Source organism: Pogona vitticeps, chromosome 12, assembly GCF_051106095.1.
Source record: "Pogona vitticeps strain Pit_001003342236 chromosome 12, PviZW2.1, whole genome shotgun sequence".
Lineage (NCBI taxonomy): Eukaryota > Metazoa > Chordata > Lepidosauria > Squamata > Agamidae > Pogona > Pogona vitticeps.
This window is the reverse complement of record NC_135794.1, coordinates 6375263-6400203: the sequence shown is the minus strand read 5'-3', so window position 1 is coordinate 6400203 and position 24941 is coordinate 6375263. Positions and strand designations below refer to the sequence as shown.

At 45.1% G+C, this 24941-nt stretch overlaps 2 protein-coding genes across 4 annotated transcripts in view; both read left to right on the top strand.

The window, feature by feature from the left end:
* The window catches only part of ZNF592 (zinc finger protein 592), a 41143-nt gene extending 30145 nt beyond the window's left edge, over window positions 1–10998 (top strand). For 2 of the 3 annotated variants that reach the window (XM_020815842.3, XM_020815843.3), the window contains 5 exons: window positions 1033–1192; window positions 2166–2426; window positions 3740–3852; window positions 7548–7683; window positions 8874–10998. In XM_020815842.3, coding sequence (XP_020671501.3) covers window positions 1033–1192; window positions 2166–2426; window positions 3740–3852; window positions 7548–7683; window positions 8874–9380 — 1177 coding nt within the window. In that variant the 3' untranslated portion in view covers window positions 9381–10998. Of the gene's footprint in view, window positions 1–1032; window positions 1193–2165; window positions 2427–3739; window positions 3853–6556; window positions 6829–7547; window positions 7684–8873 lie in introns of those variants that run through there. The other variant, XM_072982196.2, reaches the window with a different exon arrangement.
* A 2967-nt stretch (window positions 10999–13965) lies between these two features.
* SEC11A (SEC11 homolog A, signal peptidase complex subunit) lies at window positions 13966–23465 on the top strand. Its single transcript, XM_072981666.2, has 6 exons — window positions 13966–14123; window positions 16482–16591; window positions 20155–20304; window positions 21064–21183; window positions 22243–22300; window positions 23173–23465. Exons 1-6 carry the CDS (start codon window positions 14073–14075, stop codon window positions 23221–23223), a joined length of 540 nt encoding a protein of 179 aa, XP_072837767.1. The 5' UTR covers window positions 13966–14072; the 3' UTR covers window positions 23224–23465.
* The last annotated feature ends 1476 nt before the right edge of the window (window positions 23466–24941 follow it).

The following is a 24941-nucleotide window of genomic DNA, read 5'->3' as shown; positions in this document are numbered from 1 at the left end:
CCTGTCTTATTTTCGGGGAAGCACAGTAGTCAGTAGTTTCCAGGAGCAACCACTAATGAATCCATCTGTGTAGTTTGGGAATTGTATCTGTGACCACTTGGTCAGCTGTGCTTGGTACCCTCAGTAACGCTCTTAGAGATTATGCTGGTGTGCTGCTGTACATGGGATTGATTATAAAGAAACTTCAGTGGATACAAAGCACAGTTACTTGTCTATATGGGAATGTTAATAGTTCTGAAGACTTTTTTCTTTACATTTTTATTATTGGGTGGGGTAGGATGTCTGTTTCTTTTGGCACTGGCTTTTATTTATTCTAACATCTATTACTGGATTGTTTTCATCTTGGGCTAGCTTGGATTTTTGAGAGGAAACCTGAAAAGGTTCTAAATGAATAAAGCAGAGCAAAATAAATGAACAGGACATCAATAATGGAAGGTGTATGCTGAGTGTTAGAGCCCAGAAGAGTAACTGCATTTTAAAAGCAATAGCACCATGTGGGACTTTGCACAGGGAAATGGCCTTTATGTGTATTCTTCCCTAAAACCATAGTTATTTTACAACTATGTAGAAGTGCATTGTGTCTGCTGTTGGAAACAGATATCACACAGGCTTCTGTGCTTGTCAGTATCCCAGATGGACATATTGCATGTGTATGTCAACACAAAGCATGGAAGTAACATGTTAATGCAGTGCATTAATGTTAAAATCATTACTTTCATGTTCAACAGGAAGAGTGCATCCAGTGTTGGAAAAAATGTTTTGAAAATAATGTTGGTAGAAAAGTAGTTACTTTTTAAATGTTACTTTCTAAACACATCAAGTAACTTTTCTTCCTGCTTAAAACAAATGTCATGATTTTGCCATTGGTGAGTCTAATTTATGTTATTGCCAAGCTCTGTCTTGACATTACACAACATTGTTTCATCCTAAATAATGCCGATTTCCAAGGCGTTTTGCTGAGGGTTTTGTTGGAGGGGGTTTTGTTGTTGGTTTATAAATCTCCTTGTGAATGTCATCTTTAATTTGTTTCAGGGTGATCTACAAATGTTCTTGTGAGACGGTCTTTAATAAGAAGAGGCTTCTTCAGGAGCACTTCCAGCAAAATGCCAAAAGGCTGATGGTGGGAGTATTCAAGTGTCCGCATTGTCAGCTAGTGTATATGCAGAAGCTTCAGTTAATGCAGCATGTGAAGGTTCGTGACTGAGGATGATTCCAAGCCTGCACAGAATCAACCAACTATGTGTTGCACAAGCTCTCTGAACTAGAGTAGTCCTGTTTATATGCCTTTCTCAAGACATAGTTTGTTGGTTCGAATGAAACTGCAAACCATGATTTAATTAAACCAGCATAGAATGAATTATGACCTGCCACTCACCAGGCTAGAGAGAACAGGCAACTGCAGCATTCATCCACAATCTTCTGAATTCCGAGGTTGTCTGCAGTAAGCAGAAGAAACATATTATTCTATTAGAGTTCTGTTAGAGCATGTTTTTTCTCGTGATAATGGTCATATGGTGGAATGGAACATGATGTGTCCAATATGCAATAATCAGTTATTTTTGGACATCTCTGGTTCAGCTTTGGCTGTATTGAAACAAACAAGCAGATGGGAACGTATTTCCTGGAGTAGCTTCCAGTTGTTCTAGAAGAAAGTATGAGCAATTTCCTTTGGTCTGGTACAGTGGTGCCCTGCATAGCGATGATAATCCGTTCCAGATAAATCGTCGCTATCCTGAATCGTCGCTATACGGAACGGAAAACCCCATAGGAACGCATTAAACCCTGTTTAATGCGTTCCTATGGGGGGAAACTCACCGTTATGCAAAGATCCTCTATGCGGCCGCCATTTTCGCCACCTCGGTAAGAGAGGAAATCGCGCGAAAATGCTGCGGGCGGCCATTTTCTTCACCCGGCAGCCATTTTGGAACCGCCGACCAGCTGTTCTGAAAACATCGCAATGCGAAGATCGGTAAGCGAAACGCTTACTGATCATCGCAATGCGATTTTCGCCCATCTAAATCATCGCAATGCGATCACTAAATCCGCATCGCTGTGCGGATTCATCGTTAAACGGGGTGCTCGTTATGCGAGGCACCACTATACTTGGAACTGGGATGTGGTACTCTACAGATCTAACAGTAGGTTACTTGTCTTTTGTTCCTTAGAGTGTCCACGGAGTCCCAGAAAATCCTGAGAATCTCACTAGCATCCGACAGAAGGCAGAGTCGGCAGCAAGCAGTAACCTGCCAGCATCAAAGGAGCCCTCGGTCATCAATGGTACTTCCCAGCCTTCTTTGCCTGCAAAAGAGACAAACGCAGAATCAAAGCCCAAACCAAAACATTGTAGTTGGACCTGTCGGGAGTGTTCACAGTGGATCCCTGACCGAGAAACCTATGTGTCTCATATGAAGAAAAGCCATGGAAAGGTAAGGGCCTCCATGACACACGAGAAGCTGCATTTTGCCCCTATTCCTGTAAGCTTCATCTGAAACACCTAGTAGCTTTTTAGTAGCCTCTTACTGGTGCGAGAACTTGGGGAGAAACAATACACATTACTTCCTCTTCTCTCTTGGGTTTGCTCCAGTCCTATGAGAGATATCCAGTAACAGTCAAGAGAAGGATTTAGAACACCCTATAACTACGGCTTCCATCAGCCATAGACAGCATGGCCAATATTCAGGCATGATGGAGGTTTGTAGTCCTACAGTATCTGGAAGACCGCAGATTCACAACTGCTTTAAAATATACTTCTGCTTTTCTATCTGTACGTGGTCTAATTTATTTTTCAGTGTTTTTTGTTTTCTAATCAGAAAGGTTACAAATGCACAAACATTATCTGGATTTCTCTCCACAACAACCTTATAAGGAGATACACCAGTAGTTCTATGGAGACAGGGAACTGGGAAAATGAGAAACCAAAGCAAGCAGGAGCATGGATAGCAGAGGGCTTTGCATAATCAAAAAGAGATACAGTGGACCCTTGACTTACAGACAGCTTGACTTACAGATTTTTTGAGTTACAGACTTCTCTGGCCGCAAAATTCAGGTTTGACTTGCAGCCTGAGAATTGACTTACAGACCAAAAAAAACCAAAATGGAACAAAAACGGCCTGTTACGGGATTAATCGGTTTTCAATGCACTGTAGGTCAATGGAGACTTGACCTACAGACTTTTTGACTTGAGAACCGCCTTCCAATACGGATTAAGTTCTCAAGTCAAGACCCCACTGTACAGCATGTCTGTTTCGTAACTTCATCGTGAGCACAGAAACAAATTGCAAAAAAGATGTCTGCAGACCTGGGATACATGCACACCGGAAAGCCACAATTGGCTGAGACTCTTAAGATCATTTTTCCATGCACCTCCAAAGGTACAGCTCATCAGTTAGAGAGATGTGGCAGATGCTTTGGAAGAGAACTGCTGGATAAGCTCAGTGGTTCACGTCTCTGGCTGCAGAGCTAGAAGTCAGGAATTTGATTCCCCAGTTGTGCTCCCTTGACATCTGTTGGGCTCAATGATCCTTAGGGTCTCTTCCAGCTCTGCAGTTCTAATACAATGGTAAAGCATACTTTTTCCATATTGTATGAAGCAGCCCTCTCGAAAGATATGGTCCCAGGTGCTGTGGCTCCAAACCTGTCCATGCTCACCCGACGACCACATCTCTGCACAAATCAAGACAGAATGCAAAGACCATTCACTCTTGCTTCAGAATTAACTCTCCCATCATGTCTTTCTCAGAATGTGAAGCGATATCCCTGTCGGCAGTGTGAGCGATCGTTCAGCGCCACCAATAATCTCCGGAAACACATTCGCAATAATCACGACACAACGAAGAAAGTTTACACTTGCTGGTGAGTGTGCAACATTTTTAAAAGAGGGAAAAGGTCCCAGGTGTATTTGGTGGAGACACGGGAGAGGGACTTCTCTGTGCCTGCTCCCGGACTCTGGAACTCCCTCCCACTGGAAGCCAGGCTGGCCCCATCATGGCTGTCTTTCCACCAGCAGACAAAAGACCTTTCTCTTCTGACGAGCTTTCCCTGAATGAATGGCTACCAAGTGGGTTTTTTAAAATGAATTATACCTTACTGTGTTGAACATGTTTTGGTATCGCTTACATCTTTTGATACCATATTAATTGATCCTTTGAGTATTGCATGCTCATTGTTACTAACCTGTTTTTTAATTGTTGTAAGCCACCTTGGGTCCTTTTTATGGAGTAAGGTGGGTTAAAAATACTTTAAATAAATAAATAAAATAGAGGACTCCTAGGATAGAAATGTGCATTGCAATTGGGTCTTTCTGCTGCTTTCTCTTTCCAAACATAAAAGAGTGGAGGAATCGTATAGTAGTTGAGGTGGAGCCTTAGGTTTCTCAGCTAGATTCCATGATAAAGCAGTTGCATGCTAGACATTAATAATGCAAGCAGGAGGCTGCATCTGATGGACTTGAGAATGGTTAGTTCCATTTGAGTTGATCTTGTTTAGAGCAGAGTTGCAGAACTTCCATCGCTTAGCCTTCTTTCAGACGTCTTCTGTACGTGGGTCAGTTCAGACCTCTGACAAGAGTGATCTGGCCCTTCCTTGGTAGATTATGGGTTGGGGGAAGGAGGAAGGGGAGGGAGGGCTGTCAGAAGGAGTTGACCCTTTTCACTTTTGTCTTCGGCCCTGCCCCAACCAGCGTGCAGCTTGTGATTGATTCCTTCTTGTGTCGGAAGCGATCTAGTGGTGCTTCTGGAGTGGAAAGATCAGCCAACAGGGTGCTCTCCTTGCCCAGGGGAAGCCTGGATGCATTCCCAGTCCTCATATCCTTTGGGGAGTTTCCTTATGTGTTTACAGAATATTATTGCATCTCCTATCAGTATATGCTGACTAGGGAAGCACAAGGTGAAAACTTCAGGTCTTGATTTATTACAGGATTTTTCAGGGGATGCCTCTTGTTTTGGGGGGCTTTCCTTCATCCGTCTTTCACATGAAAGGGACTGGCTCTTTCCGATCCTTTCATTCCATTTTCTTTCCTTTGGGCCCGCTATAGAAACTCTGATCTAGGCCTGTGCTAAAGTCCCAAGATGTCAGTGTCTTCTGGTCAGATGAGGTGGAGTGGAAGAAGAATCACGGCAAAAGGACTGAGTGCCCCCTTACAGCAGGGAGAACAGCATGAAACAATGAGCCAGTAAAAATGGGAGGACAACGGGGAAGCAGGGAAGAGGAGGAGTAAGGAATGGAGCATGGGAACTCCTACACCACTCCCAACCATTTAGCCCTTCCTTCCAGCAGAGCTGCAATAAGTCCTAGGAGAGTGCTTGTGGCCTGGCCTTCCTTCCTTCAGACTTTCTTGAGACAGAAGGGTTCTTCTGACCTCGCCTCTTGCTTTGTCCCCAAGAATTGGGGCTCACAGTGTTGGCTAGAAACCTGCTGGTTTGCTGCTCACTCTTTTAGCACTGAAGCACAGAAAAACATCAGTCCTTTCTTCCGTTCGTCCTCTATGCTGCACTGCTACTTAAAAACAAAGCAGAGGCAAGGCAAAGGAGAATCAATCAAGCTAGCAGGCAGCACACTTATGCTGAAGCAAAGAAAGATCACAATTTCTCCTCACTGTGTTCCAAACACAAATCCAGGCTGTTTTACTGATTCAGAGTGCCCCCTTCCTTGCTCCTGGACGTGCTGATAGGATGCTGGCAGCAGCAGCAGCAACACACAATGCTAGGGGCTGAAAAAATTGTGGACAATTTTTACAGACAAGAGATGGAAGAAGCATTTAATGAAAAGGAAAACATTTTAAAAAATCATGAAATGTTTCTGTGCCCGTCTTTTGTTAGTGAAACAGAGGTGTTTAAGGAGCTCTCTTTTGGGAATCATTAAAAAAAAATCAGAAAGGAGGGGCGGAAACAAGCTTATTTTGTGGCTTATTTTCTTCCTTTTGTTTTTAAGTGAACATCTCAATCCCTAGTGCTGAACGGGGGGCTAATGGGACTTGCCGTACAACAGTGGGAAGGTCTTGCATATCCTACTCATGGTTTAGAGCAGGGAGCAGAACAGACTTCTCTGAAGCACAAACATTAGCCAGGGAAGCAGAGCAATTTCAAGCAGGAATGGGCTTGGACTGTTGCACGTGGTCATCATTGTTTGCACTGATGATTTCTTCCTGAGTACAGTATTTTAACTCCTGTGCTTTGTGGGCTCTTGGATTCCTGGATTTGTTTGTTGACAAGCGTGATAGCCGCCGTTCCCATCAAGTCACAGACAAAACACATATTTCCACCAGGGTAAACCCTCCCAGGTTTGTTTTAGGAACATGGTTCTTATCTTCCTCCATGGCCCAGATCAGACTGTAAAATGGATCAAGGTCACCTTTGTTGCCATTAGGCGAGAAAGTTAGGCTCTAAGCCGCTCTTGGTGGCCTCTTTGTCTATTCCTAAACACGGATGTTTATGTCTAACTTGAAACCATTCTGTGGGAATGAGTCCTTTAGGCAGGCTGCTTGTAGCCAATTCCGTGAGCCAGTTCTGTCATGGAAGCCTGTCTCAACTCACAGGTACTTCTCTTTCCTTCTTTCCAGCCATTTGCATGGATGCTTCAACAAACAAATAAATGAAAAACACAACATTAGAACTGGGCCTCTAGTAAAAAATATACCAAGCTAAAACTGGCTCTGTAAACAGAATTAGCATTCACACAAGCAGTGATGCTCTGACTGTGCCAGTTGCTCCCAGGGGAGGTCAATTAGCCCCTTCTCTGCTGTTCTTCCTCCTGCAAGCAAGACTTTGTTGTTGTTTTTCAGGCTGGCTTTTGGACCTTGCATAGTGGCTGAGGGAGGGGCTTTTTAACCATGTAAAAACTTCTCCTTATTCCTGTGTTCTTAATTTAATTGTGCTTTGAAATTTAAATGTATTTTCATTACATTTGGTTCAGGGTTGTTACGAGTCATCTTAAATCTAAATTTTTGGGTAGAAAGGTGCATCGTCAGTCCGACAGTAACAAAATAATGTAACCGTTGGCAGAAAGAAAAGATGGCCCACCACTCGTTTTAAAAGCGTTGTTGGAACCGCTGTGGAATTGTTGTTAGGATGCCTGGTTTAGAGAGAGGAGACCTTGCTTCACAGTGGCTTTTAGGATAGTGGTGGTGAAACTTTTTGGGCTCGTGCGCCCAAACTGAAAAGAAAAGAAAAGAAAGTGGGTGGCGTGGTGGCAGCAGAACCAGAAGTGGCAGCGAAAGGGGGAATCCCGGACATGGAGGTGCCTTGAGACCCCATTCTGGATCCACCGCCAGTGCCAGCTGCTCCGGATCTGCCTGCTGAAGCACCAGCACCCACAGCTGATGTTTTTTTCAAGTGCTTATGTTGGCTAGGGGATTCTGGGAGTTTTAGTCCAGAACATCACCTTTTTCTAGTCTCGAGAGGATCCTTAAAGTTCTATAAGGGAAGAAGTAAATGGGCCCCTGACCCAAAGAGCACGCAGTCAAAATGCCAATAGTGTGGGATGGTGCCAAGGGGGTGACACTCAGAAATCTACTAATATCAGTGATGTTGTCTTGCTTCATTTTTTTAAAGGTACTGCACAGATGAAGTTCAGACATTTCCTCAGCTGTCTATGCTGGAGAGCCACATCAGCCTAATGCATGGTATCAAAAACCCAGATCTTTCCCAGATATCCAAAACCAAAGCTCCAGCAGAAGACCTGTCAAAGGTAATCTGCAGCGCTTTATTTAAATGATGGAAGTGGGGTAGTTAAATTTCCTCCCTCTGTGACTTTTCCACCTCTGTCTCCGATTCTCTTCGTGTCGATTGTAGAGATTGAATGCTAAGTGATTCTTCTATTTTGGCCGGGAAGACCTCCTGTTCTTAGAATCTAGATCAAGATGGACAAAACACTATCCTCGAGATTAAAAAGCATATTAGAAAGGGTAGATGGTTTCTAGGACCTTGGGGTGCAAGGTACCTTTTGACATCTTTGTGCAGTATAAAATAGAAATTGGAGAATTCGCAGCCTGGAGAATATTGAAGGCAAAGGTAGGACAGTTTAAGATGGAATAGGAGTGAGCATCGTCTTCCAGTAGCTTCGGTTATTTTTCTAACAGAGCAGAAGAGATACTCTAAAACAGTGTTTGCCAAACTTGGGTCCCCAGATGTTCTTGGACTGCAACTCCCAGAATTCCTGGCCAGCACAGCTAGTGCTGAAACTTCCGGGAGTTTTAGTTCAAGAACATCTGGAGACCACAAGCTTGGGAGCCACTGCTCTAAAACAACTGTTCCATATATTCTGTAGAGATGCTGAACAGACTTGATGGCTGCTCAGCACAGTGCATTGTGAGTGCAAAAATCACATTTAGAGAGAGATCTCTTTCAGTATTCTGTCCCCTAGTGAAAGAGCATGGGTATTTGAGCAAGAGCTATGTCGGACCATTACAGGCTAGGTATGCCCCTTAACAGCAAGCAGGGGGTATGGACAGAGGGAATACAAGTCCCCATAAAATAAGTGGTGGTTCAGCACTGTCATGGGGTGGAATTAGATTAATAGGGGTGGGGAGTGGTAGTGATGGTGTTTTGCACCATTAGTCTGAGTCTAAAACGGCATTTGTTACAAACCACACATAGACTTCTGGTTCTCAAACACACAGACAGGTGTAGCCCACAAAGGTGTGGGCATCTCTCTCTTACAGAGACCTCTCTTTGCCTGAGCAGTACGCTTGTAATGGGCTACTGGATCAGGCCCCTGTGATGCAAATTTGGTTGGTGCCATGCCGTGCCTTCCCTCTCACATTGGTGCTTCTGGAGAGGAATGAACAGGCAGCAACAGCACTTGTTCTTTAGGTGTGGGAGCATTCTTTGGGGAAGGTCCTTCCATGTCCCTCATAGGTGTTTGCATTTGTTTTACAGGCAAAATCTCCAAAGAGGGTAACTGCAGAAGGTTTGGACCAGACAGAAACAACAACAACAACATCAGAATCTGAAGATCCACCAGCAAAAAAACTGAAGGCGGCACATTGGAAATGCGCAAAGTGCGGCTTTGCGACAGCCAGCGAGACTGAATTCCTGGCACACATACCTCGGCACAAGACGGACAGTTCCACTTACCAGTGCCTGCTGTGTGGTTTGTGTTACACATCTCACATCTCTCTCAATCGGCATCTCTTTATTGTACATAAAATAAAAGATCCAGAGGAGGGGGAGGAGGAAGAGGAGGAACCCGAAGAAGAGGAGGAAAAAGAGGGAGCAGAAATGGAGACGAACGAGAAAAGACTGGCAGAGCCTAACACCAAGACGAACATTACGGATGGAGAAGACAGTAGTGCAAAGAGCAAAGACTCTGAGAGTAATCTCCTGTCCTGTAACGCAGAGAAACTCAGTTCTCAGGCCAAACATGCAAAGTCTCCGAATATTTAAGATTTGTCTCTCCTAAGCTGTCGGTTGGAGGGGCCGGGGCAGTCTTAAACATGCTGTTGATTTCGTGGAATGGGGTGCTGCATTCCACGCGCTTCAGCTGGTAAGGGAAATCCCAAACAAGCAAACTAACCTGTAGCACTGAATATGTCACAGATGTGAGAGGGGGAAAAAGAGATTGTGTGGTGAAGACATCCAGTTAAACCATGTCTGAACCTCCAGGGTAAGAAACACTTTTTGGCATCCCCCCCTTCTTTTATTTTTCTTCCCCAAAACAACAGGAGCCCTTGTGTATCACTCAAGACCCCAGCCAGCCCTTTAACCTCATATTCCCCCCTTTGCATAAAGAGTATTGCTGCTGGCTTTTGTTTTCTCGATTCTCAAGATTCTTTGTCCGAGTCTAGCAAGTATTCAGTAGGATTCCCATATCCGCTGAGGATAGGTTCCAAGTTTCCCTTTGGATACAGAAAACCATAAATAATAGTGAACACTATATATATTTTCCCCTTTGCCTTGCTCTATATAGAGAGAGAGCAAGGTAAAGGGTGAAAAAGAACAGAAACAATATTTTCACATGCATTATCAGAACTGGCCACTAGAGTGCACCAGACACCATGCTATGTATTTTTCCCTAACAAGCATTCATAGCATGGTCTCTTCATCCCCCTAGTGGCCAGTTCTGTTAATAGATATTTTTCTGGATTTAAAAAAGTATTTTCAGACAGTGTATAAGTGAAACCATGGATACGGATCCCGTGGATATGGGGGTCCTACTGTACTTCCTGGACCATCTCTGTTTGTTCTTTCTGCTTGAGACACACATGCAGTGCCCACCACCATCCTTAAAAACAGACCAGTCTCACTTCTAGACGCTCCACAAACACCATCATCAAACTGTTTTTTTTAAAAAAAATAGTAGAAGATATTCTTTCAACATCAATAACTATTCGGGGAGGAATGTTTCCATGTTGCACAAATGGTGCAGTCCTGTTGCACGTGTACGCAGTCAGCCCCCGGTGTCAGCCAGGGTAGCAGCATCTTGGTGACCAAACTCCAGTGGGAGCTTTCTGTTCTAAGTGGACCAGGCGGCGCTGAAGCTTTCAGCAGGCTAGCAAAAACAGAAGTCCATCTACCTGACTGAATAAAACACAAACACACATCTAGTCCAGCTTTGTGTGTCTCACAATGGCCCCGCCAGATGCCTCTGGGAGCACAGGAGACAATGAGAGTCGTGTCTCCTGATACCCCCTCCCCTGCATCTGCCCTTTGGAGGCCCCTTCCTTTTAACAACCTAAGAGTATCTGTTGTGTATCTGTGATGGACTGTGGGGTGGCCTTTTCCATTCTGCAAGTAAGTGAGATTAGGGTACATAACATATTTAACGTATGCATAGGTGATTGTAAGTGTCCAAAAGAATGAAAAGAAGGGGGGGGGGGAGGTGTTAGGAAGAGTGTTCGGCTCAGCCTATTCTTCCATCTATGCCGGCTGCTTTTTCTTGTTGAGTCAGCAAGATTCTCCCTGTTAAGAGTTTCCTTTGAGAAAAGACATGGCAAAAGAAAAAAAATTACATTATTCCCGGAAAAACCGTCTCTTCTTTCTCTCTCTGTTGACATACCCTCCCCAATACTGCCTGGCTGGTTTCCTGTCCTCGTTGCAGCAGTTCCAGGATACGAGGAAAAGCACTACTCCGTCCTCTTCAAGTGCTCCTGCTTCTTGGATAGCACATCCCTTCCCTCCCCGTCTCCAGGCCCTCAGCTGGCTGAACAGCCTCCCAAATTTCTCCCCATCCTCTCTTGCATTGCCTCGTTTTCCCCCTTCCTTCATCTGTGCTGTTTTTTCTCATGCGTGCTTTCCTCCCGCTTCATGTAATATTTTCCTTTTTATATATATATATATATATATACGGTTTTTATGTTTTGGATCGGAACCCTGCTCATTGTTTACTATAAATAATTTAAAAAGGAAAAAAAACCTATTTATCTTATTGCATTTGAATTGCTCACTTTCTCGTCCCAATGTGTTTTGATAAATCTCTTTGTATTTTTTGATACTGTGTACATTTTAGTCTAGGAATGTTTTACAAGGTAGCCTAGCTATAGTAACAATAGCAGGGGGTGGAGAGGGGGGGTGTCCCTTCCAAGCCATCACATATCTATTTAATCTGCAGTGGCATTTGTGCCTTGCTATAATGTTTACTTCAAAGTATTTCAAATAAAACCATCTAACAATGCATCGCGCTCTGGTTTTCAATACTGTGCTTCTTACACATGCAATGGAACGGGTCGTTTCCAATCTGTTAGTCCAGGTTTTGAGGAGTCGTCGTATAATGATTCAGAATTGGGCAGCCAGTTCAACTGTTTTTTTCCCAGTTAGCTCCTTGGTGGTTCCAGTTCTTTAACCCTTTACATTCTAAGAGTTTAGCATCAGTACAAGAAAGAACAGAATCCCTTTTGCTTTGCTGAGTTATGCCAGTAACTGTATTCCTTTTGTGATGTAACTATTTTAGTTCCTTTTATAGTCACAGAACTACGACCCCACTAAATGTTGCAGCTGGAATATCAAAAGGTCCAAGTGCCTGGTGTACATCCTGTGCTGTGTTGTGCATGTTGCAGCAACAGTAAAGCATCTGGAGGCCAAAAACATCTGGAGGTTAACAGATTCCCACCCATTTTAAAGCAACTCAAACTAACTGGTTAGTTTTAGAACACGGGGAACTAGAGTTGCTTTTTCAAAAATTGCAATTTATTAAATGTAACTACTTTTATTGGTCCCTGTAACTAACTTAACTAATTTCTTTTAAGCCAATAATGAGCAGACATGTCTTTCTCTTGAACTGCAGTGACGAGATAGGACAGAATAATAAAAATGCTTTTTCTAACAGGTAGCTAAGATTGTAAGAAAATAGCTGTCAGTACTTTGCAACTAATATAGCATCAGGATTTCAAAGCGTTGCTTTGTCATGCATATGTGAAATACTGTATAGGCATTCAAACCATCAAAAGCATATTCTAAACAGAGGAAACTGCCAGCCACATTGTAGCAGAAAGTATCAGGCACTCTCGGTAGAATTCCTGTGCAGACTTTTAATGTGGTTTGTAGTGTATTTATCCTGCGTTTTCTTGGGGCAACACTTACCGTCGGTCTTCATCACATTTTATACTTGCAACTACCCTGTGACATAGTTTAGGCTGAGAGACAGTGGTGGTCTCCTTACACAGGGTGCAGCTTTGCTATTTTGTGTGTGTGTATTATGTGGTTACTAAGTGCCCTAATAGAACTTTTAAGGTAAGTAAGATATTTAAAGGGGCAGTTTTACCAGTCCCTCTTCCCCCACCCTCTTGAGCTTCCATGCCCCCCTGGGGATTTGAACAGAGATCTCCTGAGCCGTATTATCCCCTGTCACTCAACCTACTATACCACACTGCCCATTGACAATACACTCCGATATTAACACTAACCGCTTTATACTTTAATTAAGGCTCCAAAGCAATGAAGTAAATGTTAATTGTTTAATCTAATCCTAGTAGTTAATTAACGAACATTTGTTTGCCTCCAGCTATAAGCCATGTTTCTGTAATGGCACTTGCCATTTGCAATTTTCATGAGGATCGGTATGAAAAATACTCTCCCGGAAACAGGTGCCCAATCAGCTGGAGTTTTTTTTTTAATTAGGACGCTGCAGTCCTAATTGTAAGCATGAATTTCGATGCTATCTCCTCCTATCGCATTGCAAGTTAATGAACTGAAGGGTGGGATCGCAACTGAATTAATGAACCGTGTTTAATTAAGTGTAATGGAACGAAAGAAATTCCGGGGCTCTCCCTTATCTTGCAACAAAGCGTCCCAGAGAGCCAGCCTCCAAAAAAAAAAAAAAATGCATTCATCCGATCGCTTTGGATAGGCGCCGTCTACTCCTTCGCCCACCCGAGATTCGCCCTTCCTGGCGTTGCTTCACTAGAAAGAGTGCGCATGCCCCAGGGACAGACTAGTGCGCGCATGCGTACCTCTCACCAATCGTCCTTTTTAATCACTCTTCCCCGCCCCCGCAAAAAAAAAAATAAAGTGTCAACTGCTCGCGGGGAGGAAAGGAAGGAATTCTGTCCATGCTCAGGAGCAAGAGCCGTAGCGGCCTGCAGTACCCTAAAAAGTGCAGAGGAAACCCACCATACTCAGTGGGGTGTAATGGACAAGGACTCAGGAGGACCTGGGTTCGAATCCCCGCTCAGCCATGGGCACACATGCGGGGCAGAGCCTGTTAGCAAAGCGGCGATGATGATGATGATGATGATGATGATGATGATGATGATGATGATGATGATGATGATGATGATGATGATGATGATGAAAGCCCTGGTAGGGTTCCTGCAGGACTAGTCCTGGCTCGACGACACACAAAACATACTTATTTTATGCCAAAGAGAGACCAGGCAACCCAAACCAAGGGTTTCCCCCGCCCCTCCCGCACACGCCAGGCAACCTTCTGAACCGGAAGTAAAAGTTGCGCAGACGCCTTTGACCGTTTGAACCACCCTTGGCTGGGAGGACCGGTCTGGGAAGGGAGGACTCTATGGCCTCGAGGAAGCGGCCCCCTCCCCCGCTCGGCGGAAGTAGCTCCGGGCAGCCGGAGGCGGAACTTCCGGTCGTCCCGGCAACGGCGCCTCGCCTCGCCTCGGCTGCCCTCCTTCCCGCCGCGGGATGTTTTCCCTGGATTTCTTAGACGATGTTCGGCGGATGAATAAGCGGCAGGTGCGCGGGGCGGGGGGGGGGAGCGAGGCCTGGCCTGGGTTCTTGGCAGCCTCGAAGCCCTGGGGGTGGAAGACGGGCGGGAGCCGGACCTCTGCGGCCAGGGGGTGCCCGGGGGGGTGGTGGTGTCCCCTTGGACTACAACCCCCAGAAGCCCCCGCCACTGGCTGGGCTGGACAGGATTCTTGGGGGGTTGTAGTCCAAGAACACCTGGGGTCCCAAGGTAGACCATAATCCCTGCCACCCACATCAGTAGCTCCCCAAATAGTCTTGGACTACAACCCCCAAAATGCTGGCCAGGACATCTCATAGCAGAGGCTTCTGGGGGTTGTAGTCCAAGAACACCTGGGGTCCCAAGGTAGACCATAATCCCTGCCGCCCACATCAGTGGCTCCCCAAATAGTCTTGGACTACAACCCCCAAAATGCTGGCCAGAATATCTAGTAGCAGAGGCTTCTGGGGGTTGTAGTCCAAGAACACCTGGGGTCCCAATGTTGGGAACCATTGGTCCACACCAGTGGTTCCCAACCTTGGGCGTTCCAGGTGTTCTTGGACTACAAGTCCCAGAAGCCTTCACCACCAGCTGTGCTGCCTAGGGTTTCTGGAGGCTGCAGTCCCAAGAAGTCCTGGGCTACCCGAAGGTGGGAACGACAGGTCTACAGGGTTCCCACAAGCGATGTCGGGGAGGGTTGGATTCAAACCTGCACGAGACGGAGGAAAAGGATACGCCAGACACAGCCCAAGGCGGTGACCCCAGCACCACACCGTGTGCCGTTTTGGGTCCAGAAACGTAGCAAAGTGGCCAGAACGGATGCAGCCACCTTTCCCTTAATTTGGTGTTCTTCTCCTCTTCCTCCTCCGGCTTCTCCAGCAGTCAGTAGAAGAACCCTTTTGGTAGAGTGGAGTGTAGAGAAGGAGCAAGTGGAAAAAATAAAACAGGAGAAACTATCTGACATTTCAAGTGACGTCTCTAGTCCAGTTTCTGTGTCCTGGCTTGTGGCAGCTCAACACATCTGGCGAGACCCAGATTGAAGACGGCTGTATTAAAGGATGATGGGGGCACTGCCTGAGCCATCTTCCACTGTGCCTCCTTTGGCCCTGTCACTGTCCTGAGAAGGAGACAAAAGGCAGAGAAAGTGAAGGAAGAGGCTGTTATCAAATTCAGGTCCCCTACGTTGTTCTCCAGAGCACGTATTGCGCCTGTCTTGTCATCTACAGTGAGCAGCTTAAACTACCTCCTTGGTTCTATGAAGGTTATTTCAATAATGCTAGGAGGATAAGTCAGTGAGTTAAGTTGGGAGTTTGTTTCCCAGGAGAAGAGAGCCAGGCTGTGTGGCCTGTGTAGCAAGCTGTGTAGCCCCAGAAGAAAGAAATGGTAAATTACTTCTGAATACCCTATTCCTAGAAAACCTTGGAGGAGTGTTGTCTTAAGTTGGAATCAATTTCACAACACACAGTTATTATAAAATTCAAATATAAATATTCCTACCATCTTGGTACTGTATATTAATTACAGTGGTGCCTCGCATTACGACGTTAATTCGTTCCAGCGAAATCGCTGTAGAACGAAAACGTCGTAATGCGAAATAAAAAGCCCATTGAAACGCATTAAAACCCGTTTAATGTGTTCCAATGGGCTGGAAACTCACCGTCCAGTGAAGATCCTCCATAGGGCGGCCATTTTCGGTGCCTGTGCAGCGAGGAATCCGTCCCAGAAAACAACAGGGAGCCATTTTATTTACCTGGCAGCCATTTTGAAACCGCCGATCAGCTGGAGGAAAATCATCGTTTTGCGAAGAATCGGTTCCCGAAGCAGGGAACCGATCATCGCAAAGCGAAAAAACCCCATTCAGACCATCGTTCTGCGATCGCAAAAAGATCGTCATAATGCAGTTTCATCGTAATGCGGGGCAATCGTAAAGCGAGGCACCACTGTACTTTCTTTTTAATCATGTGCCATCAAGTCAGTTCTGATTTATGGTGACCCTTTTCAGGGTTTTCTAGGTGGAGAATACCCAGAAGTGGTTTTCCCTTCCCTTCCTCTAGGAGGCACCCTGGAACGATGCTACTTGCTCAAGGCCACACAGGCTGGCTCTACTGCTTGGAGATTCGAACTTGCAACCTCCAGCTCTGCAGCCAGATGCCTGAACCGCTGAGCTCTCTAGCCAGTTTTGTGGACTGTGATGAGACTTCCATTAATTTTAGGTTGTCCACTGTAGCTGTGAGAAAGCAGGTTTTATTTGGGGAGATGTTTGTGGCCGAGGGAACGTTCTGTGCATGCATGACTGTGTCTTCATGAAGAGGGGCGGTTTTATTTCCAGTTTTTCCCCTCCTCATCCTTGTCCCTTCTTCCCCTCCCAGCTGTATTACCAGGTGCTGAACTTTGGGATGATTGTTTCTTCAGCACTGATGATCTGGAAAGGGCTGATGGTAGCAACGGGCAGTGAAAGCCCCATCGTGGTCGTACTTAGGTAAAATAATGCCGGTAATCTTTGGAGCAAACCAGGCTGTAGCGTGAGAACCTCAAGGAGGAGATCCAACTCCCAAGAACTTGGGATGTTTTTTTTTTTTGCTCTGGAACATTTACCGTTCTTGGGTCTCCCCCATGCTTAGCACCATTCCTTGACCAATAGGTCTGCCTTATGGAAGAGCACACAGATCCAACACATGGGTCTTGAAATGTCTGAGATAATCATGCATAAAAGGGTACCATCTTGTGGGATGATAACATTTGGTGGTGTGAGAAAAAGCAAGATATAAATCCCGGAATGTTTGGCGTCCATCCTCTGAAAAATAAAACCAATAACTCTTGTGGAACCTAAAAGACTAACAAGTTTTAGTTAGCACACGTTTTCATGAATTATATCCCGTTTCTTCAGCTGCAGCTGTAAGATGCTGACTTTACACGACGGCTGCTCTTTATTCAGCAAGCAGGCCCCTGTTACCTTTTATAAGACAGATTTTTCCTTCAGTGAAAATGCTCAGCATTTACAAAGGGTTCCAGGTTGGGACCATTTTATTTGCTCAACAACCGCCACAAAATAATACCCAATTGAACCATTTCTGCAAAATATTTAAAACCATTAAAAACACTAGACAACATGAGATTTCCCATAATTTTCCAGGTGCCACCTCCCTAAGCTATTTTACCAGCGATACATTTATTCTCGGCTGACACAATAAGCAAGAAATCCTGTTGAAGTTTCTTTGGTATCTTCCATCAGAGGGGAAAGCAGCTGTTGAATCATATTGAGGACGAGTGTCCCGGAAGGAGTCGTGTCCTCTCCCTTCTTCACCAAGATACTTATGTTGCTTAGGATCCTCAAGAAAAAAGAGATAGGCTGTTACAGGGCTGATTCCTCTTCCAGCCCTTAGAGTTTCGTGATACTTTTTGGTAACACCCTTGCAGAGTTAAAAATGTTATGGATTGCCCCCGATAGGCACCAAGGTAGTGTGTTTGTGCTAATGCAATTTAGAATAGACCATCTTGCTGTACACTTTTAACCTTAGGGTTAAGGCTGTTGGTGATGATGATGATGACAGTGATTGTAGTCAGAATTAGAGATGAGCATGAACGGCTAGTTCATTGGTTCATGCCTGTCTGTCTGTAAGTCCAACAGAACTTCTAGTGAGAATAATTCTGGCTATTCATCATGTGCTGTTGTTTCTGGCTGCTTTTGAACTTGTTGCTGGGTGTCTCATGAAGATAGTCACGTAAATAAATAGGAAATTGCTAAATGAAAAGGAAACTGCCCACCCTCTGCTTGAAAGTCCTATAATGCACTTTTGGAGTTTTGTTTTTTAATGTGTCTCCTATTTACTGGGCTCTGCATTCATAGTAAATGATAAAACAGCCCCCCCCCCCAATATCACACGTTGCAGTCTAATACCCACAATACAGGAGGGAAGGACAGATAAGGAAGAGGAACACTAGCATTATGCCTGCATTTGGAACATGGTGGAGCTGTTATTGAGCACAGAATGGAAAGCTTGGTTACCGGAAAGCCAGCTGGCAAAGAATACAGAAAGATCTCATCCATATGTGGCAGCTTGGCTTTGGCCATACAGTCTGTGTCAGAGAACTGGCAGCAGGTTTCTGTTCTGGCTTTCTTTGGTGTAAGGATACAGAGCCATATTAAATCTCCATGTCTTTCACTCTTGTGTGGGGGCGGCTGCAATATGTGGTTCACACCCAGTCCCGCTCTTCCTGTATGCACTGCTCCATAGTTACTTCTGCGAGAGTAGGTGATACCATAGTGGGACATGGTGGTGCTGTGGGTTAAAGCGCAGAAGCCTCTCTGCTGCAAGTTCCGAAGACCAGCAGTTGTAAGATCGAATCCATGTGAGCACCCATCGCTTGTCCCAGCTCCTGCCAACCTAGCAGTTCGAAAGCATGTAAAATGCAAGTAGATAAATAGGTACCACCACGGTAGGAAGGTCATGGCGTTCCGTGTCTAGTTGCGCGGGCCACGTGACCACAGAAATAGTCTACGGACAAACGCTGGCTTTATGGCCTGGAGACGGGGATGAGCACCACCCCCTAGAGTTGGACGTGACTGGACTAAATGTCAAGGGGAACCTTAAAAAAGTGATACCATTATGGACCACTAAAATCATCAGACAATATGCAAGCTTTCGTGGATAAAACACTTCATGCTTGTACCAGTGTGAAGAACTTTAAAGTCCAAAAGTTCATGGCAAGGTGGATTTCACCAGGAAAGTTACCCTTAGATGTAACGTCCAAAAGTTGTTGGCAAAATGGCAAGTTCTTCTTATCTATCTTGCCAAGAACTTTCAGACTTTACATCTAACTGTCCTGGCGAAATCCATCCTGCCATGAAACTTGGGACTTTTAAGTTCTTCACACTGTTACACGCCTGACGAAGTGGTCTTGGTCCATGAAAGCTCACCTATTGTATGATCATGGTTTTTAGTGGTCTATAAAGATGTCGCCTATTCTTGCATTTGTATTGACATCACAGTTCCCTTCTATTTCAGTAATTACTTGGGTGTCTGATAGAGTGATGAAGAGGGCAATTAAAACCAACAAGGGACAAGTAGAGGGAGATACAGATCACTCATTCCTTAGCTTCAATCTGTCCCCTGAAGGGAAACTCTATTAAGAAGGTGATGAGAGTGGGCAAATAAACCTATGTGGGAACATTTTCCCTTTGCTGGTTGCCACAGTCGAAAAGTCTCCTCCCCTTTTCCTTCCTTTCTACCATGAGCAGAGTCACTAAAGAGATTCACGAGAGGAAGCAGTTCCTGGAAGACCCCAAAACAAAACTCAAGAGACTTGGTTTCTGTGGTTCTAATCCCCAGAGCCCACTGGCCTTCTTGGCTAGGGGACTGCACAAGGTATACTCCAAAAAAGTCAAATTTAGTAGTTCTAGATTTGGCAACAGACAAATAGTACTTGTGATTTTTAAAAAAAATTTTTGCCATCTCTCATCTTAATCTTTCCTCTTATAACGCTTGTGATTTGTGCTACCCATGAATCTCCAGCGCTTTTCACAGTCCCCCTTCTGGCAGTGGATCAATTATTTTTAAAATGTCAACGATATCTCAAGGACCACGTCGGTCTTTATGAGCCTGCTCGGGTGTTAAGATCATCAGGAGAGGCCTTCCTCTCGATCCCACCACCTTCACTGGTGCGTCTGACGGGGACACAGGAGAGAAAGCCTACTCTGTGTCTGCTCCCAGACTGTGGAACTCCCTCCCACTGGAGGCCAGACTAGCCCCGTCTTTGCTGTCCTTCCGCAAGCAGGTGAAGACTTCTGTCTTCAGACAGGCTTTCCCTTAGTGATTGACGCTCTAAGCTGGGTTTTAAAATGGGCTGATTAATTTTTTTTCTCTGTTTTGCTCATTCTTTTTTTTAAAAAATTTAATAAAGTGTAATCCGTTTTTAATATTGGGAATCCCCCCCCCCTTTTAATGATGTACGCTGCTTTGGATTCTTTTATGGAGTGCTACCATCTCAGAGAGAAGCACTGATCTCCATATGTTCTCACTGACTGACATCTTTGTCTTCCAGTGGCAGCATGGAACCGGCATTCCACCGAGGCGACCTCCTCTTCTTAACCAATCGCATCGAAGAGCCAATCAGAGTGGGGGAAATCGTGGTCTTTAGGATAGAAGGAAGAGAAATCCCAATAGTGCATCGGGTGCTGAAAATTCATGAAAAGTAGGTCCCCTGCTTTGGAGATGGATGATGGCTCAGGTCTGCTGCGAAACACAGACGCCGTATCAGTTTCTACCGGGGCCCTCTTAAAACAGCCGTGGTCAACGTGGTGTCGTGTCTCTATGGCGTTGAGGAGAACCAAAAGCAAGCTCTGGGTTTGATCACTCTTTCCCACTCTTGTACACGCCGTTTAATCAAACTGCTTTGGTCGGATCATAGTTTGCCGCATTGACACAGAGAACATGCAGTTTGAGTAAAGTGTGCTCTTTCAGCCATGATTTTGTCCTAATATTGAACTCCTGTCTGGGGGGCTCCTTTGAACAACAGTGTTCTTAGTCTGCATGGAACAGAAACTGTGGTTTGACAGAACCTAGCAAGGGGAACCTGAGGTCTGGTGGCATCACGCCGCTTCAGCTGTTGGGAAATCATTGTTATGCGAAAATCGGTAAGCGAAACAGCTTGCCAATCATCGCAAAGCGATTTTTTCCCATTAGAAACATCACAATGCGATCGCAAAAACGATCGCAAAAAATTTGTCACTATGCGGATTCATTGTTAAACGGGCCGCCCGTTAAGCGAGGCACCACTATACTGCGATTTAACCACTGTGCCACGAGGCAATACCCACCCTTGCATGAATCTGTAGCTTTGTGGGACCACTGTTCCCTTTGCAGAGGAAAAGCAGGTGCTGCCTTAGAAGTGGTGGTTGCATTCTGCCTTCAGCAGCTGATCTGACTCTTGTGTTTCCCCCCCTCTGTTAAGACAAAATGGAGACATCAAGTTTTTGACAAAAGGGGACAACAACGCGGTCGATGACAGAGGCTTGTACAAGCAGGGGCAGCACTGGCTGGAAAAGAAGGACGTGGTGGGAAGAGCAAGAGGGTAAGCGATGGTCACCAAAGGGCAACTGGGAGGAAGGTTTCCAATGGATTCGTCAGGTGTGTGTTTCCATATTTTTTTCCCTTCTGCTGTCTTATATCACCAGATTTCCAAATCAAGGATGGGTGGTCCACTCATGGTTATTATGGTCATAAAACATTTGGAGTTTCTTAACATGCAATTTAAACAGTCCTTAACAAAATACACCAGGACCTCTGTATCTCTGGGATCAGTATCTGCTGATTCATTTATCCACAATTTGAAAATATTAAAAATATTAAAAGAAAAAGATTTCTAAAGATGAATTTACCAGAACTGGCCACTAGAGAGAACCAGAGATCATACTATGTGTAGCGTTCTTTATTAAAATAGTGCTTGCTATAATCTTTGTTTTTCAGCATCCGCATTCAGCGTATGGAGATCCTACTGTATATGTTTTAAACTTGATGTAATTCCTCAGTTGTATTAAACTGTGCGGAAAAGTAGTTAATTACTGTAATTGGGTAAAGAATTCTTCCAGCTCTCTGTTGTACTTTGGGATTGAAACTTCCTTTACTGTCTAGTAAGAAGCGGAGTCCTGTTTCCTCTCTCCATGACTTCAGTCCAGTAGTAAGTCACAGCTAGAGTAGGCCCATTGAATCAGTGAAGATTTGGTGTGTCGACGCCTATTGCAGTTCAGAAAACAACAGCAAAAAGTCTGTGTGGTTCCCAAAGGAATACAGATGCAAGAGCAGGTTACACCTGTGTAAGTTCCATTGATTTAGCAGGCCTACTCTACTCACTACCAGATTTCACCCCAAGTATTCTTAGTGGTTAGGATGATGCGCATGAGAGAGTCACAGCCCAAACATTGACTTTTATTTACAGTTAGCAATATTCCAATAAATTAAAAACTTCTTAAAGTCTAAACCCATTTAAATGGGCAAGCTGGTCTCTGACTGCCAGCTATTCTCAGAAATGCCCTGCCAGAGTAGGTTGCCTTGGATTTAGAGCCAGCGCCCAGCTCTGTGAGTCTCTGTTCAGATGATTTCTAAAACAGGTGGCTTTGCTTTCCCTTTTTAGATTTGTGCCATATATTGGAATAGTGACCATCCTGATGAACGATTACCCCAAATTCAAGGTATGTTCACTCTTCTGTTCTTAACTTGGGTAGAAAGCCACATTTGAGGAAGCCTCCATGTAGAAAGGCCACTGCTCCGTGCTGGGCTGTAAGTATCCCAACATCACCACCAAGGCAGTTCTTCTCTGATGCTTTGGACTATGACCCCCCCCCCCATCACCATCATCATCATAATGTGCCTTCAAGTCAGTTCCGATTTACGGTGGCTCCTTTTTCAGGGTTTTTCAGGCAGGAAATACTCAGAAGTGGGTTGCCATTCTGTTCTTCTGGGGTATGTTGGGACTGTACGGCTGGCCCAAGGCTACCCAGGCTGGCCATACTTGCAGGAGGCACCATGGGAAATCAAACTTCCAGCCTCTGTCTCCGCAGCCACAGACCTAAACCACTGAGCTTTCCAGCCAGCTTAAATAATAATTATGTGTAGCCAAGTCAATTCTGACTCATTGGTGACCCTTTTCAGGGTTTTCCTAGGTAGAAAGTACTCAGAAGTGGTTTCCCATTTCCTTCCTCTAGGGGGAGCCCTGGGACTATGCAGCTGTCCCAAGGCTACACGGGCTGGCTCTTCTCTCAAGAACCACAGTGGGGAATCAAACTCCCAACTTCTGGCTCTGCAGCTAACCTAAACTACTGAGCTATCCCTTACTATTGGTCAGGCTAGCTGGGGTATCTTGAGAGTTGACCTAACAGATCTGGAGCAATACAGCTTCCCTTCCACAGTGTCAGGTTTGTTTTCTTCCTTAAAAGCTGGATTTTTTGGGATTCAGTAGAAATTCCAGACAGCGTACCAAAGATCGTGCGCCAAGGTAGCAAGTCGTAATTCTGCTGTACTCTTTCTCAGTCATCCCAATGTTTCCCTTTCCTCCTCCCGACAGTACACGGTTCTATTTCTGCTGGGCTTGTTTGTCTTAGTCCACCGAGAGTAACCCTCCCACCGAGAAGGCAACCCGAGAGATGCTGGCCCAAGCGGACGAACAGCCGGTGGAGTGTGATGCGTGTACATTTCACTGCTTCCCAACTGAGTTGGGGGTTTGGCTTTTCGGTTTTGTTTTCTACTACTGGTGTGTAACAGGAAAGTTGATCCCAATATTTTGAACGGTTTGTCACATTTTAGCCTTTTTGTACGTCGGTGAATTTTTTATATTAAAAGTTTCCAGTCGAAGCACCACCAACTCGAGTGTGTGAGTTCTTTTCTCCCTTTGTTGACCCCGTGAAGCTCTGCGGCGCCTTTACCTGGCCTGGCACCTTCCCAGATGTGTTGGACTACAAGTCCCATCTTCAAGCGATCAGACTCACTAGGGATGATGGGAGTTATAGTCCTATATATTTCTTGATGCCCCGGTTTAGGCAAAGCTGCTCTTTGGGAACCAGTGGCTGGTTTTTAGGGCACTGCTGATGACTCCCTCTGGGGGACAATATATGTTTCTAAAGATGAAGTCACCAGAATTGGCCCCTAGAGGAAATCAGAACCCTGCTATGCATAGTGTTTGCTAGAGAAATATATTTCCACCATGTCATTACTAGAACTAGAGGGAGTCAGAGACCGTGGGATGTACTGTATAGCATTTGCTATTAAAATAGCATTGGCTATAATCCATGTTTTGGATCATCTTCCAAGGGAGGTGTGCAACTGATCCCCTGCGAATTTGGGGGTCCTGCTATCCTTGGGGCACACGAGAAATTGAGCCTTGCTTAGAGATTCCTGAGGAACTGACATGGTAAGATTTGAAAACTGAAAGTGGGCAGAGACACCTTTCCCCATATGGCATCCTCCCTAGATTTGGGACTACAAGGTTCATCGTCCTTGCCTGTGGTGTGCCTTGGTTGGGCATGAGGGGTGGGTGTGTGCCAACTAGGGAATGGCTGGGTTATAGTATTTTATTAGGAGCAAAGAGGCTGAAGTTGAAAAATCCTACTCTGTTTCAATGGTCCTTCAGCTCTTTCCCGCTTTTACCCCAATCAGTCCCAGGGAGGGGCTGTGAAAATAAAATGGGGAGGCAGCTGCATATCCCGCTCTGCCCTCCTTGATGACAGCCCATGTTCCGCCATTCTTAACCTTCTACATCAATGAGTTTGGTTCATATGTTAGCTTGTGTTTGTGCTATAAAAAGATAAAGGTTCCCCTTGACAATTTTTGTCCAGTCGTGTTCGACTCTAGGGGGCGGTGCTCATCCCCGTTTCCAAGCCATAGAGCCAGCGTTTTGTCCGAAGACAATCTTCCGTGGTCACATGGCCAGCGTGACTTAAACATGGAACGCCGTTACCTTCCCACCAAGGTGGTCCCTATTGATCTACTCACATTTGCATGCTTTCGAACCGCTAGGTTGGCAGGAGCTGGGACAAGCGACGGGAGCTCACTCCGTTGCGTGGATTCGATCTTATAGCTGAAGATCTACAGACCTTACAGCACAGGCTTCTGCGGTTTAGCCCACAGCGCCACCATATCCCTATATATGTATGTTTAAAAGGCAAAGTCCCTTGATTTTGAATAGAAAGAGGGTTCACCTGATTCAAAGTCGGGCATATGCAAAATCTAAGCTGATTAGAGATTAATCCTGATACGTCTTTTCCTAAATCCAACCTTTCTATGGGTTTAGATGCACTTCCCTCCTACCTTTAAACACTAGAGATGTGAACCAACCTC